This window comes from Triturus cristatus, chromosome 7, assembly GCF_964204655.1.
Source record: "Triturus cristatus chromosome 7, aTriCri1.1, whole genome shotgun sequence".
NCBI classification, from domain to species: Eukaryota; Metazoa; Chordata; class Amphibia; order Caudata; family Salamandridae; genus Triturus; species Triturus cristatus.
Genome location: NC_140590.1, coordinates 1,072,554,810 through 1,072,581,443, shown reverse-complemented (window position 1 = coordinate 1,072,581,443; position 26,634 = coordinate 1,072,554,810). Strand labels below are relative to the sequence as shown.

At 45.2% G+C, this 26,634-nt stretch overlaps 1 protein-coding gene across 5 annotated transcripts in view; it reads left to right on the top strand.

The window, feature by feature from the left end:
* Positions 1–26,634, top strand: part of SH3TC2 (SH3 domain and tetratricopeptide repeats 2) — a 257,065-nt gene that overhangs the window by 18,182 nt on the left and 212,249 nt on the right. For 2 of the 5 annotated variants that reach the window (XM_085618159.1, XM_085618157.1), the window contains exon 1: positions 4,161–4,406. The exons of 1 other annotated variant lie outside the window; for it this stretch is intronic. In XM_085618159.1, coding sequence (XP_085474285.1) covers positions 4,247–4,406 — 160 coding nt within the window. In that variant the 5' untranslated portion in view covers positions 4,161–4,246. Of the gene's footprint in view, positions 1–4,160; positions 4,481–20,592; positions 20,929–26,634 lie in introns of those variants that run through there. 2 more of the 5 variants (XM_085618158.1, XM_085618161.1) reach the window with 2 other exon arrangements.

The window sequence follows — 26,634 nt, the reverse complement described above, 5'->3', positions numbered from 1 at the left end:
GGCTGTCACTGCCCCTGGAGTTACATGGTTCTGACCGCTAAGGACCGAAGACTATGCTTACCAATCATGACCTTACCGCCTGACTGGAGACACACACAACTAAATACGACAATATTACGTGAAATCAAATAACATGTACTTCTATTTAAACGTTATATTTCAATCACATAACTCTGTATTAACCAATCCTGTACTTGACAAGCTTACTAAGAATGACACTTTTATTATTATAAATTCACCAAAACATCATATTTTCCTTCACTATCTCCTGCGATACCTGTAATAAAAGGAAAAGAGCCAAGCAAATGCATTACTGCCAAACACATTTAAAGTGTACCAAATCATCAATTTACATTTATTCTATCTCCTGAGATACTTGCAACAAAAGTAAACGAACAAAACAAATGCATTACTGACAATCACATTTACGATGTACCAAATCAGCAAATTTTCTTTACTCCCATTTCCTGCGATACCTGCAATAAAATCAAAAGAACCCAACAAATACATTGGTGATAAACACCATTAATGTACCCACTCAAGCATGCATTAACACTATCTCCTGAGATACCTGCAAGAAAATGTTTTAATAGAACCAAACCAAAATACCTTCCTGACCAATACAATTAAATTGCTTGCCTTAGGGGATGGTGGGTGGCGAAAATACATTACGGGCCACTGGTAGCCCGGGTGCTGAGCCCGTGGGTAGAGCAGAACAAGAGACTGTTCTGCTCCCCACACCCCCTTTTAAAGGGGGGGGGGGGTGCACAGGCCAGGCCGGTCTAAACCAGCCGGACCCCCATGCTGGATGCCCGCGTGAACCGTAAGCACTAAAGTGCTTCCGGTTCACGCCCCTCGGAGACGCCCCTATTGGACGCATAATGGGGAGGGGGGTGGGAGTGCTCCCACCTCCTCCTTTCCCTCGGGGACCGGTCCGACCGCCATAATGGCGGCACGCGCTAATTAGCGCTCGGCCTTTTCCAGAAAAGGAGGTGGGTGAGAGCAAAAAATGGGGAAGTTAGTGGCCTGGCACTATGGGGCCCTCACAGAAAACAATATAGCAAAAAGAAAAAACACATCATGATTTGAAAGCTAGCATGGCACCTAGGCCACATGATTTGAAAGCTAGCAGCCTGGCAGCAGTAAACAACTGCAGGTCTCTCGAACAAGCAACAACTAGGAGGGATAGGAACTAGACCAATAAAAAATAAAGAGATGGTGGGGAATGGGGGTGCCATGGACAAGCAGGGGTATTTGGGGGTGTTAGTGTGTGGATGGAAAAAAGAGAGAGGCAAGAAACTGATGCACTCCAAAGGAGTACTGAAAAAGAACTTTAAAAAGTAGTCTCCACACATCAGCCTTGGAAAGATACAGTTTCAGAAGAAAAAACAAGAGGCTTTGCTCAAGGGGCGACAAAAACACAAGAACGGGGAGGAAAGCCATCTAGTGAGATGCAGGGAACCAAGAAAGACACGAAAACCATTGGCTCATGAGTCAGGCGGTGAGCCAAACCCTTCTCTTTCTGTTGTATTGTAGACAGTAGGTCTATGACAAAAACAAATAGAGCCATCTGTAGGTGAGGCTCAAACAGGTTGCATTGCCTACAATGCAGCATTTTCAGCTCATGCGTGCCGTTTACACATACCACACTCCCAAGTTCTCTATTCTGGTTCCGCTTCTGAACCAGAAACCTGGTCAGACGCTTTTGAAAGTTCCTTCCCTTAGGCCCATTGCATGTGACTAAGCTCTAACACACTTTGGCAAAGTTTCAAACACACAAAAGGTGATGGGAGGATGCTTGCAATAAGTCTCACTACTAGCAATCACTCGAGTACCATTCCAACCCTTCCTTCTTCAGTTTGGACCAGGCATATGCAAATCAGTCAAACTACACCCGACTGAGGAGCCCCAATCTAGACGAAAGGGGCCTTGTTTAACTTGCTTCAGTGCAGGAAGGAACTGGGATTTTGGGCTGGACTGTGCCTCTTTGAACTGCTGTGTTTTTTAGGGAGCCAAGCATTCAATGCCTAAGGTTACAGCCAAAGCTGCAGTAAACAAACCGTGCACATTGCAGCATATTTTAACTTCAGCTCATGCCATTACCTTTGATGCCAGGAGTCTCAAAGTCAGTGCCAGGGGTCTGAAGGAGCAAGCCAGGGGTCGCAGCTGTGACCCCTGGTGACCCCTAAATGACCTCCATGCTTCCAGGGCTATGGGGGCTGCATGCAGGATGTGGCCATGCTCTATACACAGAGCCCACCATGCCTTTCAGAACAGTGGCATCACGAATCCCCTACTTTAGTAGCTTCATAAGGGGCTACCTCTGGGCCAGAAGGGCTGGTGAACTAGGCCCCACTAAAACAATATTTAGTTATTTATGGAGTATTGGGGAAAGCCATGGGTGTGGGTTGTGGCATGTACGCACAGACAAAAGCCATGCACATTAAGATCAGGGGCATGGTGACTTGACACATCGGGGGTCAGAGGATGGCTGCTAATGGACACTACTTTAATGAAAAGCCACACTGGATATACACCGGTCCATCCAACACACCCTTGAATTATATATAAAACCACCCTGGCTAGTTCCTGGACTTATTTTGTCAGACACCACATTTTCGACCGGGTAGTTTACAGCACAATAGAGAGTGACATGGAGGATGGCACTGAGCAACACAAGTTTGTATATTAGTTCACACTCAATCAATCAATCGTCGTGTAGAGCACGACTACTCACCCATAAGGGTCTCGAGGCGCTGGGGGCGGAGAAGGACTGCTGATCCGTCAAAGGTGCTGAGGTTCAGTCGAAGAACAAGGTCTTGAGGCCTTTCCTGTATTGAGGCAGTGACGGTGAATGCCTGAGGTGGAGAGGAAGGGTGTTCCAGGTCTTTGCTGCGAGATAGAAGGATCTTCCTCCGGCCGTGGTCTTAACACTATGTTAGTGCTTTATGCAGAAATCCTCATAAATACTCATTCTGGTTTTGAGCTAGCAGGTAAAGTTTCAGGGTAATGGCCCGATTCTTCAAGCCATTTATGTATATAAATCTCATTTACACTAGCAAATGGTGTGTTTTACGTGTTCAAATCCCGGTTTCATAGTCTCAAAACTGGAATTTGCACATATAGATACATTTTCACATGTATTTTTTCTCCACGATGGTGTACTATTACTCGCGCATATCCCAATCCTAGAGTAGGAAGTGTGCGTTCCAGTGCGGTATGCTCTGTAAAGTTTGGAACACCCACAAACTCTGGAGTATGTTGGTATTCACAAACATTTTCATACCCATTCTTACCATGCAATGTTCAGGGACTTCCGCCAGTCAAGTGCAGTAGTAAATCATTTAATTTAAAGTGTGCGAATTGGAAGAGTACACCCCTAAAAAATGGCGAAGTGTAAGGGAAGGAATTTCTCCACTGCAAAAAATTATCCCTGTGGTGGAAAACAAAAAACATTCAATTGCAAAAATATGCATGAGCAAATTCTCACTATGTACAAGGTTTGTAGGGGCACTCTCGAAAACAAAGAACAGTTACAGTTTTCCAGGAGTACTCTTGGAAATTTGCGAAATTTATATATCTACATTTACACGATATACTTAACTTACAGATATGGAGTTATTATTAATGTGCATCAGGTCTATCGCATAAACGTGCACTTCGCTACTCAGTGCTGAAAAATTACAATGTAAACAATCTTACAAAATGTGATATTAAAAAAAAGATCTGATCATTTGTAAATGTCTTCAAATGCGAAAAAAGTTCTCTGTTGTTTTTGAGTTTTGAAACATTGTTTCCTTTTGAAGTGGCCATACTGCCTACGCCAGTAAAGAAAATGTAAATTTACTGTACTAGTGCGTAATGCGTGAAAGAGCGAGGGCTAACCATTTAGGAGCGCTTTACGCCACTTTTAACGCAAACATGAGCTATTGCATTCTAAGCAACTTTTCAACCCAGTGACCGTCGGTCGGTTCCATGGCCGGTCACTAAACAGAAATAGATTTGACATTTTGAAGGCCTCCCTCCAGAGTAGGCGCTCTCCTGCACAGAAGTCTGTGTCAGCTGCACGAACTACGGTTGCCCTGTTGGCTCAAAGCGCTCCCTGAGATCTCATGTTTCCTGTTTGACAAGTGTATACAAATAGCCACATGCCAGGGCCATTCGCCGATTTGAGTTAATCTTGGAGCCATGCACACCGGGTTCCAGGTCGCACACATGTAGGACCGACCGAGCCTAGGGTACGCTGATGCCACTGTTACCGGATGCTATGCGTGCCTGGTCCATGCCCGGAGGGGGCTCTCTCCGCTCCCCACTGAAGATCTTACGTGACTCCTCTCTCCTTCCTTCAAGAAGATGGTCGACCGAGGAGCCCCTGATCCCCAGAAGGCCCTCCCTCAAGAGGAAAGGTATTTAACGATACAAGACAGTGGTACCACCTGCTTGCAGGGGGATTGGACTGATGTGGTCAAATGGATTCTGGGTAGGTTTGCAAGATGTTTCTCAGCAAAATACAAGGACATTTTGAAATAGTTATTATGTCTGCAGAGGGCTAGCAAGTAGAGAAAAAAATTCTATCAATATGTGTAGCAAGTGATCACCAAACTTGTAAGCAAGCTTAGAGACTGAGTATAATATTTTGAGAGAGCACAGAGATGCAAACTGAAATGCCGCAAGTAGTTCAAATAATTCATATGCATGTAGGAATTTTTGGAGCAAGGCAGACAGACAGCTTAAGAAGCTGGGGATCTTTGGAATGGATTTGTAGGGTCTGTATCCTCTCTCCTTGGTGCCTTTAGGTGAGTGGTCCCGGGTCCGGGCTGGTTCCCTTATCCTGAACAAGTGACAAATCAGGAAATTAGAAGAACTGTTGTACTTTTAGATGCAGGATTCAGGCTATTTCCTTAATACTTCTTTATTTTCATTTTTTTCTTCATAAAGTTTTTATTGGATTTAAAATAGGAGGGTACATGGTCAAAAGATGTGGCACAATCATTTTAATATATAACATCCCATCAACTTCTTGTACAAAACCATACAAAAGGTTGTATTACTAGGTTGTTGGGCATAGTTTTGTTTGTCGAGCAATATAGGGCTGAAAGAAACAGAAGGAAAAAAGAGAGAGAAAGAAAAAAGTAGATATTGGCTGGCAAAGCTAGGGGGAGGTTGAAGGGTCCCTGCTCGTACCTTCCCTGGTGTTCCAGTACAATCAAATCTTGTCAAAATTGCTTGAGAGTGGACTCGTACTTGGCATTCAGTCTAAGGTTAACTTCCCTATTTTTCTTTGCCATAATACCTATAATTGTACTTTTGATGGTGGCTTTCATTAGATCCCATATAGTCACTACTGTGAGATCTGTCGGGAATTCTTGTTAAAGTTGTTGGTTATTGTGATCTTTATGATGTGTATAGAGACGTGATCATCAAACATTCCTTCATTCATTTTTTAAGAGCCATTTTTATTAAGTGGTGTGGATATACTTCCATCGAAGGTAATGCAGGCGTGGTTAAAAATCACCATTGTTTCTACCTAAGGGTTTGTGTATTGTGCTACATGAGAATTGCTAGTGAGTATATAATCTAATCTGGTCATTGTGTTATGATAGTGTGAGTAATGTATAGGCACCATATGTCCGAGGATTGTATAGGCACCATATGTCCGAGAGGTTGTTGTCTTTACATAATTTGTGCTTGAACGCATGATATTTGCTTGGTTTATTCTTGCACATGGATAGTCTGTCTAACGTGCTGCCCCACTGGAGGTTAAAATCACCAGTTAGTTTTATATTGCTGTTATTTGGCAATTCTGGGATTCATTTGCTAAATGCAATCCAAAATCTCGGTACATGCCCTATAGGTACATAAACGTTGACAACATTAAATGTTAAATCGTTTGGATAGTCTTGAGATAAGCCATCTACCCTTTTCATCGTAGTGGAAGTCATTGAGGACAATCCTTGACATTTTTTGGGAGTAGCGTAAGGATGCTATTTTTTTTTTTTTTTTTTTACAGCAGGAGAGCAAATACTATTGTGAAACCAAGGAAACTTCTGTATGACCAATTTCAGTTGCCTGAAGAATTATAATGATATAATGTCCCCCTCAGGTTTGTGGCAGTAGACTATTATATATTTTCACTTTACGGGGTGATTGAGGCCTTTTGGCGTTGAGCGACAGAATCTTAAACGAGTTGGGCACCATCATTTAGAGTTTTTGTTCAAGCCATGGGAATATATTGGTTGATATATGAGAGTTTCATGATTGTTGGGAAGATTGTCCGGTGTAAAGCATCCATGTGTGAGGGCTGAGCACAGTGCATACGCCCCTGGGGAGACCTATGGGGAAGGGGCAAAATCAGAAAAGGGAAAGAAGGGAGAGAGTGGGAGAGGAAGGAGAGGAAAAAAAAAGAACAGGCAGCGAGAGAGTTGCCCATGGATGTAGGTACAGAGATAAGAAGCATGTACAAGAAACCCCATACCTAAACCCATTACCACTGCAAAAACCCACCCACCAACCCGAAAGAAAACATGAGAAGCAGTGGGGGTCTCTAAGGGTCGAACCAACAAGAACTTACCTTTAGGATGATGATTAACAATATGTAACCTTACTGGTAACAGACTTATGAGTGACACTTTGAGTGACAAGTAAACAATGAGATAGATGTGGAAAAGGCAACGAGTAGATGGATAATACAGTTACAAGGCACTAATCTCTAAGGAGTGACCGTCGTAGATAATGTTTCCGTAGTAAATAGAGTTTTGTTAACAAGTCAAGATGGATAACTGGGATTGCACGATTAATAAAATCCGAGAACCTTACAACTTTGATAAAAGAGGAATAATATTACAATGCAGAACATCTATATTATCTGCAGAAAACAGTGGATCAAAAGTTAGGTTGAGACCAATGGGACATTTGAGTGGCAGCCATATTTTTTAGGTAAATTTCCGGTTCTTTTTGTTTACTGCCTGGCATCTAGGGCGCAACGAAGGACCTCCACTTCTGTTTATCTCGAGTAAGTTTCTGTACGGTACCCCAGCCAGCTTTCAGGGTCTTCACTTCTGTTTCCACAGTTCACATCCAGGTGTTCTCAGGCCTGCCTATCATCTGTTTTTCATCTGGGGTCCAATAGAGAGCTGGCCTTGTGAAGGAGTCTCGTTCTATCCGGATGGTGTGTTGCATCTATCACCACCTTTTTCTCATAATAATGGTGTCCATGCTCTCCTGCTTGCATCTGGTTTACAGCCAGAGAATGCAGAAGATTCTTCTCAGGTTACTGGTGTGGGAGGCTGACAGTTTGGTGATGTCACTTGAATCATCCACCAGCATTTAGATCCATACATGAGTCTGGACAGAACACATTTCTGATAAAGCCACTGCTTGGTGTTGATGCTGAACTGAGATGATCTCCACACATTGTTCAGCATCCTGAAGACACTCCAGGCCCTGCTCAGTCTGCTCTTGTTGCCACTGCCTGCGCCTCCATCATGTCTGATAACACTGCCTAGGTAGGTGAACTCTTCAGTCACGGGTAGGTCCTCTCCATCCATCTAGAATGGTGTAGGGTTTGGGATGTTCACAGGCATTACTTCGAATTTCTTCATTATAATCTTCTGACTTACTTGCTATGTATAGATCTTGAGGCGAGATGCCTTTTCCTGCATATGCTGTGTGTGTGAGCGAGCAAGGCTAGATCATACGCATAGTCACGGCCCTCCAGTGTAGAGAATAAGGTCCATCTGATGCCCCTGGTTTAGTCTTCTGTTGTGCTTCGCATCACCGAGTCAAAGACTAGGTTCTGAACAAAAATAAATGGAATACCTATCTTTGACAACATATGACAATATGGTACACAATATACAAGCTATTGAATATTAGTAATGCATAAAAAAACTGTCAAGGAAATAGCCTGAACCCTACAACTAAAGGTATAACAAGTCTTTTAATTTTCAAGGTAAAAAGGCTGGAGAGGATGAGACAAGGAGAAATGACATTTCCCTCCTTCCACTATTGTGTCAGTCATTCAGGAACTAGTAAAATAATCCTAGAGTCCTTAACTTGAAAAAGTACCCTTAAAGAATTTTTTTCATTAACTTTCAGACAGAGGCAATACATTTTACCAAGAAAAGAAATAATCCAGGATAAAATAGGGCAGATGGTATGAAACAAGTTTGAGGCAAAACTCTTAGACCGAGAGGGATAGAATGACTGGTGCTAGAGAAGAACAATATATTAACTGTACACAACCCAGGACCCTCCCCTATTATTCATTGACGTTATGCATGTCTTTGACGATGAACAATGTTCTGCTGCCTTTTTTTAACTTGGTTCATGCTATAGAAAAAACAAATACATACATCAGATAGGATTATTAACTCGGGTACAGCCTACAACAAGGATTAGAAAGCCCCGTTCTTCTCAAGCAACCATACAGTCAGCGATTACTTCATTGAGTAGATCGTTAAGATCAAATCCAACATTCCTTCTGTACCCCCTCCTTCCTTTTCTTCTGCTCCTCCTGCGCCCTCTTCTTTTCTTGACTTTTTCTCCCCTATTTCTTTAGACTCATTTCTTGCCCTGCTCACTAATATTAAGTCTGGCTCTCCGGCCGACTGTGCCCCGGCACGTATTCTGAGAGCGTTATTTACTAATTGCCCTACTCCCTCCCTTTCCCTTCTCAATGCCTCCCTTTCCCTGGGCTCAGTTCCTTCATCCTTTAAATCCGCTATTGTCTTGCCCATCCTTAAAAAGCCTGGTTTAGATTCCTCTCTTCCTTCCAACTTTAGGCCTATTTCCCTCCTCCCCTATCTGGGCAAGATCCTCGAAAGGCACGTCACCTCCTGCCTTTCCACCTACATCGAGGAGAACCACCTTTTGGCTTCCCATCAAGCGGGCTTCCGCCCGGGCCACTCTACGGAGTCGGTGGTCCTCGCAGTTCTTGATGAGCTGAAATCAAAAGCCGATTCCTCCCTTCCTCAAGCTTTGGTTCTCCTCGATCTGTCCGCTGCGTTTGACACGGTTGACCATTCCTTCCTTCTCGACCGTGTCAGCGCAGCGGGCATCCGGGGTTCCGCTTTCTCCTGGCTCGAGTCCTTTCTTACGGGACGTTTTCAAGCGGTTCATCTGTCCGGTTTCTCTGCCCCCACTCGTTTGGTTTCCTGTGGGGTCCTTCAAGGTTCTTCTCTCTCCCCTCTTCTTTTCAATCTTTATATCTATCCTCTCATCACTTCTCTTCTCGATCTGGGGGTCTCTGTGTACAATTACGCAGATGACCTCCAGCTCGTCTTTGATCTTTCCTCTTCTTCTTTGTCCCTTTCTAAGTTTCGCTCCACCCTGGTCTTCATTTCTGAGTGGATGAGTTTAAATCATCTTAAACTCAACCCGGACAAGACTGAGTTGGTCTTGACGGGCGGTTCATCTAGTCCTTGGTCCTCTGCCTTCTGGCCCCCTACCTTTGGTCCCTCTCCTGCACCTGTCTCTTCTGTTAGAATCTTGGGTATTAGGGTTAGCCAGGACCTTTCCATGCACGCCCAAGTTAGCTCCGTCGTATCTTCTTGCTTTTTGTCTCTTCGGCTTATCCGGAAAATTTTCTCGCTTTTTCTCTTCTGATGCCCTCAAAATTATCATCATGGCCCTGATCACTTCCCGTCTTGACTACGGGAACAGCCTGTATGTGGGCATACCAGCCTATGAAATACGTCGCTTCAAGCTATTCAGAACCAGGCTGCCCGTCTCATCCTTCACCTCCCTAAAACTCATCATATCACCCCTGTACTCAAGTCCCTTCACTGGCTCCCCGTTCATCAGAGATCTCTCTTCAAACTGGATTGTTTAGTTTTCCGGGCTCATGCCCGCTCTGCTCCGGCTTTTATTAGTTCTCTCATTTCCTCTCACATCCCCACCCGCACTCTTCGTTCCTCCACTTTGGCCCTCCTCAATGTCCCCCGCTTCCGCAAGTCCAGAGCGGGAGGCACCAGATTTTCTGTCCTGGCCCCCCGTTTCTGGAATAGTCTTCCCCTGTCTATGCGCTCTATCCCTATCTATTCCCATTTCCGTAAAGCGCTGAAAACCCTTCTGTGCTCTCAGGCGTACTCCTGCTAAATCCCTTGGGCTTTTTCTGTGTCTGATGGCCTGAGCTCTCAGCGCCAGGAAGCCGCTTGGCCACAGTGCGCTTTATTAAATACTTTTTTCATTCATTTCATTCACAGTTGGGATTTTTCCTGGTGGAACCTATGGGGTTTTACATCCCCCTGAATACTGAAAGAAGTACACCCTCTTCCAAATAGGAGTGTAAGGTTTCCTGAAGGTAAAAACCTGCCCGAAGATCTCACTGATGTGGCTCGCCCACCAGTGAGGTCTCTTGGGTAGAGTGTCCCATAGAAAGAGATTCCTTATGAACTTTATATACTCTTTGACAACCAAAATACCATTCTTTGAAACCCTTCTAATATCCTCAAAAGCTTGGAATAACAAGAAAATTGACCATCCACTCCAGTGAAACAGGTCCTGCATTTTCCTCTACACTCATGAAATACGTGGCCAAAGAAATACCCTAATGTATAAGCAGTGGCCCATATTTATCATTTTTTTCATGCAGCGCAATGCAGAAAGCCACCTTGCAGCGCTGCATTACATGAAAGTTAAAAAGGCAGGAATGCGCTGTATTTATCATTATAAGATGCATTCCTGTGCTTTCCTAGCGATGGCGCGATTTTGGCTGCCTAGCACCAACGCAGGCACCCTTTCGTCATAGTGCAAGGGTACCTGCATTGTAGGCAGAATTGTTTTTGTGCAGGACGGGACAGCTTCCTGCACAAAAACAATCCTGAGAGGCATTTTCCTCGTTCTACATGTGCTGCAGGATACAACACACGTAGAAAGAGAAAAAGCGAGGAAAAATTAAGATTTTTTTCTTGTTGCACCTCACCTGGGGAGGCGTAGCATTTTGACTCCTTTCCAGTTGTACTACTAATGGTAAATCTGGGAATGTGCAAAAATCCATGGGTGGGTGCGTGGGAACACACACGCTCCAGCCATGGAACGCCTCCATGGGGCAGACTAACGCAACGCGGCGTTTTGCACCGGATTGCGTTACTCTAAATTTAGCAGGTAATGCAGGGCCATGCATGGTGGGCATGCGTGGCTTGATAAATCTCACTTAGATTTTGCGTTGGCCTTGCGCCCCCTTGCGTGGCTAAGGGCGACGCAAAACCTTGATAAATCTGGCCCCATATGTCATCCTCCATATGCGGTTGCTCGTAAATGAATCATAAAGTTCTTGCTCCCCACAAAGCCTTTAAGGTGCCATTGTGGACAACCATAATACGTAAAGGGTAGGCCCAATAAACCCTTGAGGGCTTAGGCAGATAAATTGGTATAGTGAGATTGCCAACAAGGGATTTTGCTTGTGATCACTTAGTTCCATTTCTTTATAATTGAATTTGGAAGTGTACTTTAGACCAATTATACACGTGACATAAATGTTGTCAAAAAACTTATTAAAGATAAAAGGTACACACACGGGATTTGTTTTTGTGAATAAAACACAAATCTTTTTATATATCAATCAAAATCAAAACAAGGGGGATACAAAAGGAACAATAGATTTTTTAGGCAATATAGCATGAAGGATGGGTTAACTCAAATCCACATTTCATCAAATAACATCTATTTCCGAGTGGTTTTAACAGAGATTAATTTCATGAATGAAAAGAAATCAACTGTAGTTATCAAATAATGTGGAATTAGATGATGGTGTCGACGTTTCGGTCTTGGTGGCAGAAGTCCGTTAGACCATCTTCAGGACAGTTAATAATTGCACAAAAACCCTTAGTGAATTCAGAAAAACACGCAGCTTGATTTTCGTGTTTGTATATTGTTGCCGAGGCGTAATAGATGAATCTATAGCCTAATTGTTGGCAGAATAACTCATACAGGAAGGTTCAAACGGGAGAAATCCTCGTTGCTCTTGATATCCTTTTCAAAAACTTTATAATTTTAGATTGTCGATTAGGCTCAAAAAACTCCGCCACAGTCGGGAACGCCTAGTATGAGTTATTCTGCCAACAATTAGGCTATAGATTCATCTATTACGCCTCGGCAACAATATACAAACACGAAACATTAATCTCTGTTAATCAATGTTAAAACCACTCGGAAATAGATGTTATTTGATGAAATGTGGATTTGAGTTAACCCATCCTTCATGCTATATTGCCTAAAAAATCTATTGTTCCTTTTGTATCCCCCTTGTTTTGATTTTGATTGATATATAAAAAGATTTGTGTTTTATTCACAAAAACAAATCCCGTGTGTGTACCTTTTATCTTTAATACGTTTTTTGACAACATTTATGTCACGTGTATAATTGGTCTAAAGTACACTTCCAAATTCAATTATAAAGAAATAGAACTAAGTGACCACAAGCAAAATCCCTTGTTGGCAATCTCACTATACCAATTGTGGACAACCAGCACCTACTGCAAAAATTCTCAGTGGCAGACTCTGCAGCACTCGTGAGCTTTAATTGGGTTCAGAGATGTCCGCTCTTTCTCACTTTGCCAGCCAAAGCCCTTTTTCTTTATGTCAGATTACTGATAACAATTAGATATCGTCAGATATAAATATTGTCACAAAAATGTCGTTTTAATATCGCTACATTGGAAGTTGATTGTCAATAATCAACTCTAATGGGCGATATTTTGTACTTTTTGGGAAAATACATTTAGAACATGATATTCTTGTACCATACCACCCTAGCTACAGTCACACGAAAATTAGGCATTGAGAGTCTAACAGACTCAGTATGGACCACATGTAAATAGGTTTTATTTTGCCAGTTCCTAATAGTGAATTTTTGCGATTTGCTATTAGGAAATCACAAACAGCTAGGTGCGAACGTGTCCTTGACACATTTAGGGATTCCTTGTGGGGTCGCAATTGACCTACCTCATTCATATTCTTGAGGTAGGTAGCATGATGGCCTGCTGGGGAAAGCAGACCACCATGTCTGTGTTTGCTTTTAAATAAATCAATGTTTTTTTGTTTTTTTTTAAATACAGCCTGTTTTCCTTAAAGGAAAACTGGATGCTTTTCAAAAAGTAAAATGAAACGTTCCAGTTTCATTTTTTAGGAGTAAGCTCTTATAAAACGTTTTCCCAACCATTAGCAATGGGGAAGGGGTCCCATGGGGACATTTGTGCCTAGGTTACCACCTACTTGAAGTAGGCGGTAAAATGTGAATATTTAACAACCACATTTGGTTCGCTAAACATTCGCACATGGCTGTTGGACTTGGCCCTTTTTGCAAGGTCATCCCTGAAGTTTTTGCCTTCCTCCTAGCCTTTTTAGGTCTCGGCTAGCGAAGGCTGCGCTTGCGCAGTCTCGCTCGCGAGAATTAATGACTTGGAGAAGAGGGGCTTGCACCCGCCCCTCTTCTCCCCTGTTCTCCATTGGCTGGCCTCTTGAGTGCTGGCCAGCCATTGGAGAAGAGGTCAGTCATTCCAAACAGGCCCCGTCCTTTTCGGATCGGGGGCGTGTTTTTTGCAAGAAGTCTCAAGGAGGAGACAACAGCAAAACACGCCCCCGAATCCGAAAACGACGCTGCCTTTCTCCGAGGCATTTCTGCTCTGCCTCGGAGAAAGGCGGTGGTGTGCTTGTTCCCTCTTGTCTTGGTTTCCTCCTCAAACCCCCCAGAAGTTGGCCGCCTCGGTGTTTAGAAGCTGCCTGCGGGGTCCAGGTGGGGAATTGATCCCGCTCGTCGCCATTTGTTAAGGAGAGTTCTAACGTTATTAAATTTTGGCCTTCCCAACCTAAAATGTCCGCTGTGTGTGACATCGTGACGCGCTACATCCTGTTTCTGAAAATGTGTGACGAGTAGGCAGAATACTCCAACAATCACGAACGGCGTGTAAGGTAAGCCGATCGCGAGCAGTGACTACAAGGCGCGTTGCTAGGCAGCTTTCGTTTGAAATCAGAGAGTTCTAACGTTGAACGGTAAGGCCTAGATGAAGTAAGCTTAAAATAAAGTTTAAAAGCATTATAATTTGCTGCGCTGCTCACTGGTAATGCTGCGTTGTTGTTTTCATCGTGTTGTTTCTTCAACGCTCAATACAAATGAGCTCCTGTAGAGTATGTATCACTCTGCCGTCCCGTCGACTCTGCCTGTCTCTTTTAGAAAATTATGTCCTCCTTCATTGGTCCTTGATTATCCCGCTCGTCGCCATTTGTTAAGGAGAGTTCTAACGTTATTCAATTTTGGCCTTCCCAACCTAAAATGTCCGCTGTGTGTGACATCGTGACGCGCTACATCCTGTTTCTGAAAATGTGTGACGAGTAGGCAGAATACTCCAACAATCACGAACGGCGTGTAAGGTAAGCCGATCGCGAGCAGTGACCCTGCCATCTAATGGCTGAAGTCATGTATTGCTCTTTCTTACACAGGACATCCCGTACATTAAATGTTCTTGCACGTTTCACCAGAGCTAAGGTGCCATTGGTGGTGGGTGGTGTGGGGTGGGGGAAGGGGCCTTCCCTCATGTTCATGTCAGAGAGAGATGCGGTGTAGTGTAGTGACCTGGGTCCACATGCATTCTGGAAACATCACGCTCCAGGTACTTCATCCCAGGACGATGCGCAGACCAGCCATAGTCTTGAAACATCTTTTTGCTGAGGTTTATTCGCCGATACAGCGTCTCTTCTTTTCTTTAGTTCTCTCCTGGTGACATCTAGCGACAGCATAGGAATAAGAAAGAGCCAGGGCGTGGGACTGCTGTTCTGGGATCTGTGTTAAAAACCTGCACGACAGCCTCACAATTTTAGCAGTCGAGGCAGGGCAGACACAGACAGGTGCTTGACTTCGGCAGGCTATTTAGGTCTCGGCTCGAAGGCTGCCCCTTTTTACAGCCACTCTGCCTATGGCTGGAAGACGTAGCCCCCCCCCCCCCCCCGAAATCTTTTTCAGCCCCCCCCCACCCGAAATTTGGCTCTAGTTGCCCGCATGCATAGATCTTATGTGGGCTCCACTTTGCATCTGTCGGTGTTCGCTGTCAGGGCTTAACAACAAGCATTACAATGCAATGGTCTCGGCATTGGTAAAGTTAGAGCTATTGCCATTGCTCATGACAATGCCGTTTCTTTAAATGTTTTAAAAACAAAAACATAAACAAAAATAATGTCATGAGCAATGCCAACAGCTCTAACTTTACCAATGCCGAGACCATTGCATTGTAAATGCTTGTTCTGACATGGTGTTGGTGGTTTTAGGACTCTGGGCACTTTAGCACTGCTGTCCAGTGTAAAGTGTATGTGCTCTCTGTGATAAATATGGTAAAGATTGGTCTACACCTGTTTGGCATATTTAATTTACCTGTCAGTCCCTTGTAAAGTGGTATCTCATATACCCGGGGCTGGTAAAATAAATACTGCTGGTGAGCTTGCAGCGCTGATTGAGCCACCCACCAAAGTAGCCTTTCAAACCTATCCCAGGCCTCCGCCATTGCAGGGGCTGTGTGCGCAGTGTTACTGCCGCTGTGACATGGCACCTAAAGTGTGTGCCACGTCTGTGACCCCCCTTTTACTACATGTCAGTCACCCCTAAGGTAGGCCCTAGCTAGCCCTATGGGCAGGGTGTATAGTAGGTAAAAGGTAGGACATGTACCTTAAGTGTGTGACATGTCCTGGTAGTGGCAAACCGCCATTTTGGTTTCTCACTGCTGTGAGGCTGCCCTCTCATAGGAATGCATTGGGGATTCCTTGATAAGTGTTTCAGTGGTAATTCCTGATCTGGGAGGAGCAGCGTGATCAAATTTGGTATGTTTGGAATAGTGATAATAAATGCTACGCAATGGTGTGGGTAGATTTATTATACCTATTTTAGAAGTGCCACTTTTAGAAGTTGGCATTTCTGTGTGCTATGTGTCTGCCTGCCTGATGTAGATTGCATGTCTGGCTTTGGAGTGACCAGGGCTGGTGAGGTGTGTGTGGCTCCAGGGAGGGCAGGTTGAGTCAGTGCTAGGCTGAATAGGGGATCTGCATTTGGAGTAGTGGGAGGAGTAGTCCCCTGACCCTGAATAGGTCTGTCCCTGCCTGGGTGAATGCTGGCTCCGCCCCCCTGTGGTGTGTCTGATGACGAGCCTCCACTTGACAATAGGGACGAGGAGCCCTGTAAACAGAGTGCTCCAAAAAAAAACAGAACCAGCTCAGGCTGGTTCCCCCAAGGCCTGTGCCAAGGGCTGACAAAAGAAAATGCTGTATAAATATAGGGGCTGTGACCCCATGAAAATGTTGTGCTTTGGTGCTTCTTGGTGACTTGCTGCTGCTGGGCCCCAGGAGGAACCGCCACGAGGGACTGCTTCCCTGCTGAAGAGCCCTGTGAGCTGGCCTGCCTGGGCCCAGCCTTGTGCCCCTGAAACTTTGCTCTAGCGCCTCGTGAGCGCTATATCTTGATTGCTGGAATCCCCAAGGAGAAGGACTCCAGCCTTGCCAGAGATAGAGGAGCACGAGGGCTCGAGAGTGCTGAGCTGCGACATTGTCAGAGGGAATCCCGACGTGGGGATTCCCCCGCAGTGCTGGAAGAGAAGCGGGAGCCCACCCCGCATGCTGGTGCCTTGGTTTGTCTAGCGGGAGCCCACCCTACATGCCGGTACCGTTACTTATGGAGCAGGTGCCCACCCCGCGTTTTGAGTGAAGAGCGGGAGCCCACTCTGCATTGGTTTTATTTTACGGCGGGAGCCCACCCTGCACTTTGCCACCGAGAAGAGAGGAACCTCCGCTGCCCGACCCAGAAGACAGGCAACCTTGCCTGCTTGTGGGCATGGCCGGAAGAGGCGCACAGTGAAAGCAGGAAGCCGGGAGCCCCAAAGAGGAGCGAGAGGCGACAGAGCCTCGAGGGCTCCATTTGCTACCTTCCAGCCTTCCCCCAACTGGCAGAAGGGGAAGAAAGCCTGCAGAGATCGCGCGGTGGAAGCAGGTGGATGTCAGGAGCTGGTCAGGAGAGGTCCCGGTTGCGCAGGCCCGCCGAGGCACATTATGGGTGCCTGGGACCTGTGCAGGACAAGCCCCGGTGAAGGGGGTTACCATTGAGCATTGCGGTGCCCCGGAGCAGCCCTGGAAGAGTCCTGGTGGGTGGGGCTCAATAGGGAAACAGTGTTGGTGCTCCCGGAGGCACCGGGGCGCCTAGGACGATTTCTTCTTTGATATTTAGGAGTCCCGGAGTCTGGCTTCAAGTGCACAGCTGTGCCTGGGCTAATTTTGCCACAGCTTCACTGCAAGAGAGAGTGGGCAGCGGCAATGTTGGGGACAATTTGTTGTTGATAGTCCCCGAGTGGGGCTCACCATGCACAGTTGGTGCCAGTGGTCATTTCTCCTCAGCTGCCCCGCCAGTTAGCGGCAGCTGCAACATGGGGCATTTTTCCTTTTCTGATGATGGAGTGAGATGCACTTCTCTGCCCCAGCGCATTGCGCACTTTGCTTTTGCTGCTTTTGCAGCCCTAGGGCTACTTGAAAGGCCCACAGTTTACGCCCTGACATTCTGGACAGAGGGCACCTTGAGCCCAAAGAAAGGCCAGTTGGCATGGGGTCAGTTTTATGATTGGTAGGGCGCAAGCCCCTAACGTGATTTATACCCAGGGTGTTTTTGCTTCTGGTGTTTATGCTAATGTGTTCTATGCCTAAAGTGATTTATGCACCATGTGCTGATGCAGGCATAATGCGTTTATGTTGCAGGTGATAATGCGAAGTACAGTATTGTACCAGTAGTTACTGGTTGTGTTTTACACTTGTTACTAGTGCTTTCTAAGGGTTCTGTCAGTGGCCCGATTGGCCCTGTCCTGTGTATATAATCCCCTGTAAATATTGCCTAGTGCCAGTTGGAGCAGTGTATATGCGTGATTATGATTCTAATGTGTCTTGAATAATACAAAGGCTATTTTTTATATAACCTTGTGTGGAGTTTCTTTTGTAGTGTGCCTAGTGTGTTGCTGTTGTATGTGTGTGTTACGCAAACGCTTTACACATTGCCTCTGGGATAAGCCTGACTGCTCGTGCCTAGCTACCAAGTGGGTGAGCAAGGGTTATCTTCAGCATGTAACTCCCTTGCCCTGACTAGAGTGGTGGTTTCTGCCTGGCTTAGGCGCATCCCCTAGCCAACCAGAAATCCCATTTCTAACAATGGCACTGCAAGTTGCTATTAAGCAGTGACGCCCTGTATACGCCCCAACCTAATACCGAATCGCAAAACGCAAATTATGATTCAGCAACAATTAACCAAATCTCTATTTGCGCTTTGTACATGCCCCAAAAAAACTTTTTGAATTTGCAAACTGGCCGATTCTGTGAATCGGCCCATCTGCGACCGGCAAAAGGGTTTGTACATGTGGCCCCTATATTCTTAAGCGTGAACTAGTCCTTAGGGAAGTGGAGGTATTTTCAGAAGGGATGCCTTCACATAACTGTCAGCATGGGGCATAAATCTGTCACATGCCAGCCCTCAGCATGATTAGCTGAGCCCCTTTTTAGTCCTGCCAGGTTTTCAAAGGCATTAGCCAATTCGGAAATCTCCCTTTATGAACCACTCATCCATCATAGTAACATTTCTCTGAAAATCATGTGACACAGTAGGAATGGCCTGCAGGGCAATCTGACAGAGCCAGTTTGCTCAGTCTGGAAGGCCAGCATGTGGGTCGGTCTTGAGGTCGAGCCTGGACAGCGCATGCGCTGCTGTGAGAGGCATGCTGTATTAGAGTATATACTTGAAGCCCTACCCACTCTCCGCCCATACTTTTGATTGGCTTGTGCCATTGTCCTTCATAAACGCTGGCTTCTGATTTGTTAATAGGCTTGTTAGTCTCTCCCTAGTACCGCCTTGTCTTCATTTGTAACCTCCCATGAGGACACCCCCTTTTACATGTGTTGTTGCTCGGTAGGCTTTAATTACTGTCTCCGAGCACTATTTCGTTTAATGGTTTTCTCCTGCCTGCAGCAACGCTTTATCATTTTTTTTACATAGCACGACATGCTACTCTGATAGTGGCGGCTGTACCTTTGCTTTACTTGCTGCGCCAAACGAGGCTGCATAGTTTTTTTTTTTTTTACCATTTATGTAATTATTGTTTTTTTTAATTGCCCCATGCCGCACTTTATGCTTTAATGTCGGCCGCGTCCCTTTCCTTAGACGAGTTGTGTCTAAAGAAAGGGGTGTGGCTGCCTTAAAAGTGAAAGCGCGATATGGTGCGCTTTTAGCAAAAAAAACATTTGTTTGTCAAGTTGCTAAAAAAATACTCTTTTTTTTTTTGTAAAAGCGCCTCATAATGCGCTTTAACTTTAATGGTAGGCACGCCCCCTTTTTTTAGACACAACTCCACTAAAGAAAGGGGCACGGCCGAGATCATTAAAGTTCCGCATTGGCATTTTTTACAAACTAGCATTTGTAATGCAATATAGGTGTCGCGTTTATGAAACTTTCGTAAATGGGAGACCTATTGCATTGCAAATGCTTGTTATGTATGCGCCGGTTTTGTGGCTGGGTGTGGGCTGGAGTTGCAAACATTTTTAAAGAGCGACTAGGCGGAAGTAGAAAACTGCACTGTGCAGGCTACGGGTGCTGTTACCTCAAGACATGCAGCGCGGAGGCCCAATCGCACTTTGTGGGTAGAAAATCAGGGATATGTTAATGTTTTAATCTTTTGACATAGAAGGAAGATTTACATTTCATGCCACATTTCTCCAATATTGCACATTGCCCTTGCAAACACAAATACCTACAGTTCCCCACTGCGCAGACACCACTCAGACAGGATGTCTTAAAAAGCCCAGAGTCGCTCGATTTACAAAAGTGTTTTATTTTGGTGCCCGGGCCTTTTTTTGTCCAGTCCGATGGTACTCTACGGTCAACCGCGCTTAGTAAGCAATGCCTATATGCATTCTGGTACTTGTAGTCCATTTATAGTGAGAAAGATAAGCGGCAGGCAGCAGAACGTTAATAAAATAACAGACTGTATAAACCGGGTCTTTGTGGCACGAGGCCGCCTGAGAGATCCTTGTGAACTGCATTGTTCAGCTGACTGGCTTCTTTGTGATGAAAACAAAGCGACCCATGCAGAGTGTTTACACACAAACAGCCCGCGCGCCTGCACTTGCATTCCTTGCTGGGGATTGTACCAGGAGACCAGCAACACGTCTTCTGACACCTGCCCGCCCCGCACCAAGGGCTGGCAATGTCCTCTCTTCGTCCGGCTGCCCCTCCCTGACTTTCCTTTCCTGTTTACCCATCACAGTCAGACCACATCACGTACTCTGCCATAGCGCCATTGCAGCTTTGCCTGCGCACCGGCAGGGGGTATTTAATTGCGAAACCTCATGGTACTCCTTTTATCCAGCTCTCAGCGAAAGGCCACTCAAGCGGAATTCGAACATGTGATTGTGAACAGGTGGCCGATCTATCAAAGCAGTCGGTACATTAACCCACAGAGCTATCCGGAGAGCACAGGCAGCTCTCGAATCTGCTGAGGCGGACAGTTTCTTCAGGCCGTGGGTCGTGCGTTAGGCGCGGAATGAGCCAGCTTGGGCGTGCTTAGCAACAAGTCGACTTGGTCCCGGACTGCCCCCACGGCGTAGAATGCCAGGAATGCCCGCCGAGGTGCGAGCTGGCGACGCCCGGTGTCTTGCCTCAGAGCTGTCAGTGCCGTCCGCCAGTCACCCCAGGCTCCCTCCTTGGCTGCCATGCGAGCCCTCTGCCCACGGTCAATAGTGGCATTGTGCACAGCAAGGCCGCGCCAGGCGCCGGGCGCGCTCACCGGCTCGCCCCTGAGCCTTCTGCGATTTCTCGGCAGAGCTGGAAAGAAGCACCCGCGGCCCCTGGACGGGGGAGCGCAGGACGACACATGGGATGCTGCGCGGGGCTCCCACTGGTGAGAAAACTGCTGCGATGCCCAGGTGAGTCTTAATGACGACACGTACCACGACACATGAAAATGTAAAAAAATTAGTTTTTAATAGTTCTTGATACTGTAGGTCTCACTGTCTAAATGCACCCGGTGTATTTGCCAGATGAGGAAACTGAGGTGCAGATAGTTTAGATAGTGTGCTCAGGATCACACAAATGAAGGTGGGAGCCGGGATGACGATCACGCTTTCGTAGTCAGCAAATTGCGCCAAGGCCTCCGACCCATAGCTTCCTCAGCAGCCATATGCAGGTGCAGTGACTCGTGGGTACACGCGCAGGTGACATCACATAAGAAGAGGAGGTCCCAGGCTTCTTTCTTGCAGGGAGTCAGACCGTACCTACCACAGCAGGGGGTGCCACGACGAACCAGGTGCAATATTAGGGAAGGTTTTCGCACCCAGCATGGGCTGGTACATTCATGTATGTTATTGCCCATTAGCATAGAGCAGGTTGCTGAAGTTGACATGATGACGTGGGTGCGGTGGGGTGGGCGGTGTCTAGTATATTTGCGTCTTCAGAGTTCATCGACAAATGGGGGAGGAAAATACGCACGTCTCCTAAAATAATGAACACTTTTTTTTGTTGTTATCGTTAACTAGCACTCTTATAGCACACAAACTGCCGTTGGCATGGCATCGCAGCGCTTTGTGGCAGTTGTGCGCACGGTTACAGGCTATTTTAGGTATCGCATGATGCGTGGAATTGTTCACTACATCAAATTATGTTGAAATGTTTTTGCGTTTATTAGGCCCCGCATTTCGCTTTGTGCAGAAGTCTTATTTGAACGAATTTTCAAAAAACAACAACGGCGGACCTCCTATGCAGCACCTCGTGCCAGTGCCTATTTAGAAGTTTGCTGTGCAAAACTACCCCTGCGCCAGCCGTTGAGTAGCGTCACTGTGCTCCAGGTCAAGCGAAATTCTGATTCATGGGGGTGCGCAGCTCAAGAAGTTCAATCCAAACCAATAGTTAGAAAAAATAACTTCTTTATTCTGATAATTCTCTTTTCTCAAGAAAACATCACATATAAGCAATCCAGCCAACGCGTTTCATTCCCAAAGGGGAACTTCCTCAGGGCTGTAAAGATATGACAGATATACAAACATTACATATAAATCTTAAGGCACAAGACTGAACAAAAAAGAAGAACAAAAAAAGAAAGAAATTAAACACTTAATACAGACACACAATGTTGAGTTAGCAAAACAGGTCAAAATTATATACAGATAAAACCTCTTTGCCGACCAATATGTATAGAGCAGTCACATGACAAAACCACAACATTATTTTAATATATATAGGATGTTCAGATGATATCAAATATTAAAAACAGCAGATTTTATATTATTGATTAAATATCTCTTATCCAACAATTAAATCACAAAAAATGAACCCAAAGCATGTCATTATATCTGAGAAGCACTCATATAGCCTCTGATTGTAATAAGAAGGCAATTACCATTGCAATAGATAGGCAATCTCATCAGATTGATTTGTGATGACTAATCGTAAATAGACCAATAACGTTTCTTACCAAAGAGAATATTCGTATACGTCACTCGTAAGAGGTACTTTATAGACAAAGACTTTAATAGTTCTGATTTGCAGATATGTAGAAGTATATAACTTCATTGGTAGGTTCTTATGTATATCTCCAAGTTAACTTATTTGAACGCCTCGTTGCTATGAAAGAGCGCTTGTAAAATTCCGTACTTCGACTCGAACCGGCAGAGCTACATTCCAAGCTCAGGAATGCGGCTTTTCCTCACTCCTTCACGTCTGAAGGACATCAGTACTCAGCATGCGCCAGTAAACCCTTCCCACCTTAAAGGTCAAGGGTCAACTTCCCACTTGCAGCATTTACTTTATATCAACCATTGAACTAAAAGGGCTTTAGCCCCGCCTCCTCCTCGTCAGCTGGGCTGCCAGACTGGAGGTCCGCCTCACGTGACGTAACCCTCCGGCCCTCTCAAATCCTTAAACCCGCGTTTATTGTGTCATTGCTTTCTGTGCCTCCTGCGCCTCACTCTCGACATGGTCAGACACCTGTAAGATAAACATATGTAAAGGAGATGAAAGGCAAAAAAAATAAAAACGGCATGGGTGCCCTTAATTCCGTGTCCTACCCAGTGGTCGAAGTGGGGAAAAAAAAGTAGGGGAACTGTGGGCGGAGCATCAGGGGGCGGGAATATTCCGAGGATTGGGTCAGTGGGCGGAGTCAGAGGTGTGGCTAGAAAGAGCAAAACATCCCAATTTTTAGTATGTTTGGCAGTTCACTGACGAGTTACAGCTTATAATGTTATTTAATGCCAAAGACAGAAACTCAAGCGCTCATAGAATTGTAAATAAATCAACACAGTGACGAGACAGAAACAAGTGAAAAACATGTTTGTCTTTGGAAGTAGACAAAGAATATGACATTGGAAAAGAAATGTTGAGAGTAGTTTGTCGTCTCTCCGTAGGTTTTTTCAAGAGGTTCATCACACAAGGCATGATGTGGTGAATTCTGCCATCAGAGTCTCTTGTTCTCAGTGGTGCGTGTGATTGTATCTGTGTGCTAGTTTTGTTCTGACTGCAGTGATCCATCAGTGACCCATAGGTCTGAATCCCAGGATGCCCTTCTCAACCTTTCCTCCTCAGAGTTATAAAACAGGTATCATGGAATTAATGGAAATGTGTAGTTTTTAGCGCTAAAAAGGACAACAACTGCCAGAGCAACTGCTGCAAAAAATACAATGTGTTTTTGATTCATAAAAAACGATTAATCTGAAGGGGACGACGCAGAGACCAGAACAACCGGTGATGGTAGCACAGTGGGCTAATGTATCCACGAATCAGTGTTTAATGCCACGTTCCCAGGTTTAGATCCTGTTTGAACCACTTAGCCATTCATCCTTCCACGGTTGACAAAATGAGTACCACACAACCTGCACTATTCAAACAATAAGCTTCCTCCACAAATAGCTGCTATGGCAAAAGTGCTCTGTCCCTGTGCGCTGTATTTCCTTGGAGATTTAACATTGCATTCAATGGGCGGACACTACGTAGCTCGTTGATAGTCGATTGCACGCACAATGCCCATTCTCCACCTCTCCACTAGGCCTGGGCGAAACTTTCGTTCCGTTCGCGGAAATTGCGATAATTTGACATTTTCGCGTTCCGCGGAGAGCGTGAAAATGTCAAAAATTCCAGTTTCCGCAGCTTGGCGATAATTTGTTTCTTGCTCGCGCTGTAAAATAATACATTCTCGCGCGCGATCGCCTTACCTGAATCCCTGCGTTCGCCGACAAGTTTTCTTGATCCGGTCGCGTTCTCCATGAGATGTTGTATTGTTTTTAGCCATTTGCGCTGTCTCGCGACAGTTCGCACCCGCAGTGACGTCATGCGTCGCGCGATCACGTCTTTCTTCTCGCGATCATGCACCGCGAGACAACTCAAAACAAGATGGCCGCGCCCGCAAGCAACCACTTGAGCAAGTTGGCGACCCGCAACCATGCAGAAAATCTCGCGAACATGCCGGAAAAAAACTTCCGCATCTTCGCGATATTTCCGCTTGTTTGCGATAATTTTAAACATTTTCGCGATAATTTGTGAAAGTTAATTTCGCAAATTCCGCCCACCCCTACTCTCCACTACACCAAATGCTTACGTGAAGCAGCACTAGCCACACCTTGCTGTTATCGTGTCGTTCTAACTCATGCAACTCACCCAAGATGTGCACTATAGTCAGGGCCACTGGAATTATGCGACAGGAGTAGGCCAAATTATGCAGCAGGGTTGAGTAGATTATACAGCAAGAAAAGGCAAATTATGCAGCATAATGTGGCATATTTTGTAACCGTATTACTTCATTATTTCGTCATTTTAAACTTGGTAACATTGTCTGGGCATTGGTTGCCCCTCATTAGTACCATGTTAATACCCAATATATAGCAATAAGCAATAAAAAGGTCACAAGTTCAGCTTTGCAAAGGGCAGTTCAGTGTGCGGCACCACGTATTGCTGCATTTTTAGTAACTTTTGAACAGTTTGAGCTAGAAACATTTTTTTTTGAAAATCTGCAGGTTATGCAGCAGATGATGGATTATGTGGCAAATGTAGTAAATCTATAATCATGCGAAAATCACTGCGACCGCACAGTTGCATAATTCCAGTGGCCATGAATATGGTCCAAACGTCAAAAACAACTTTTTGGAACTCAGTCAACCTACAACTTTGGTGCAAAAGCAAGCGTTGCTGAGAGCACGAGAAATGGCCAGCACAGCAGTTTTTTAAATAGGAAAGGTTTGATTACATTTTTAAAAGACCAGATCATTTTTGATTTATTTTAGGGAGAACTGGCGCTCATTCCAAAGCTTTGAGTGCTGAAAGTGAAACGATCATCCCCCACTGCCTGGTTTATTTATCCGGGAGCCTGAAGAAGAACATGACCCGAGATATCCAGGAGTCGCTGTGGTCAGCAGTCCTTTAGGTAGTTATCGGAGTCCAATCGGATTTCATTGTAGCAAATTTTATGAGTAAGGCAGAGGGCCTGATTCTTTGGTACAAGGAGAGGCAGTGAAGACTATGCCTTAAAGCCATCACATGATCATTTTTTATGTCTCGCCTGACCCAGCGCATGCGCTGGTCTGGCGAGACATTTTGTGAGGGCTCCAAAATGTGCTACCAGGCCAGCCTAGAACCACAGTGCATGGGTGCGCGCGTCGCGCTTTATCGCGATTACTTTCACTTTCGCGGCCGCTTTGATGTTTGATCGCGATCACTTTAGTTTGTATCCTGCAGCTGCCAGTATTCATAAGTATGTTTCAAGTATCTATTCCTTGATCTGGGACGACCATGTATACTCACACCCTATGCTCAGTTTCTGTGCTTTGTGTTGTTTTACAGCCAACATCTTTCCAAACAGGATTGCATTTATGGTTTTTGGAGTGCCTAAGCAGATCAAAGTCAAGAACACTTAATGTTAACTGGAATTTAGGGTTACCACGTAGTACCACGTTGTACACTTTCTGCATTCTATGTGTTTGAGACTCTGGGACCGAGGCAACTTGCCCAGAACAGAAAAACAGTTATCTTGCATCCCATCATACGTTTACAGTAAATGTATTGTATGCTGATAAATGGTGTACGAATAGAAAATGACAAAAGAAATGTGCTTAAACAACACTACTGGCTTCTACTTTTCAAAAACATCTGGGGCAGTAGCGGATCCTCGAGGAAGTGCTGCGGAGCGGCTGGGCGGGGGAGGGGCAGTGTGGGGGGTAGTAAACTACGGCATATGTCCGAACGGAGGTAACTAGAGAAATAAATAAATAAAACTAATTACATTGCGCACGCTGCATCGCCATTTGGCATTGCAGTGTGCGCAATGTAATTCTTTTTATTTATTTATTTATTTATTTCTTTACTTGCCTCCGTTTGGCCATATGCCGTAGTTTACTACCCCCCGCCACACCGCTCCGCAGCACTCCCTCGAGGAGCCGATACTGTCTGGGTGGATGTCAGAGGGGGACGACATAGCAAATATCTTGAAAATATATTGTAAGCCATATTCAACCACCCTCAAAGTGTTTATAAAGCAGTTTGCTAGTGATTTTCTTAGAAACCGAAGCACAAACTCTGCATCAAATAAAGTTTTAAAATCAAACATTTATCAGTGAAGGGAGACCCTAAGAGTAATTGTGACTCCAACTTTG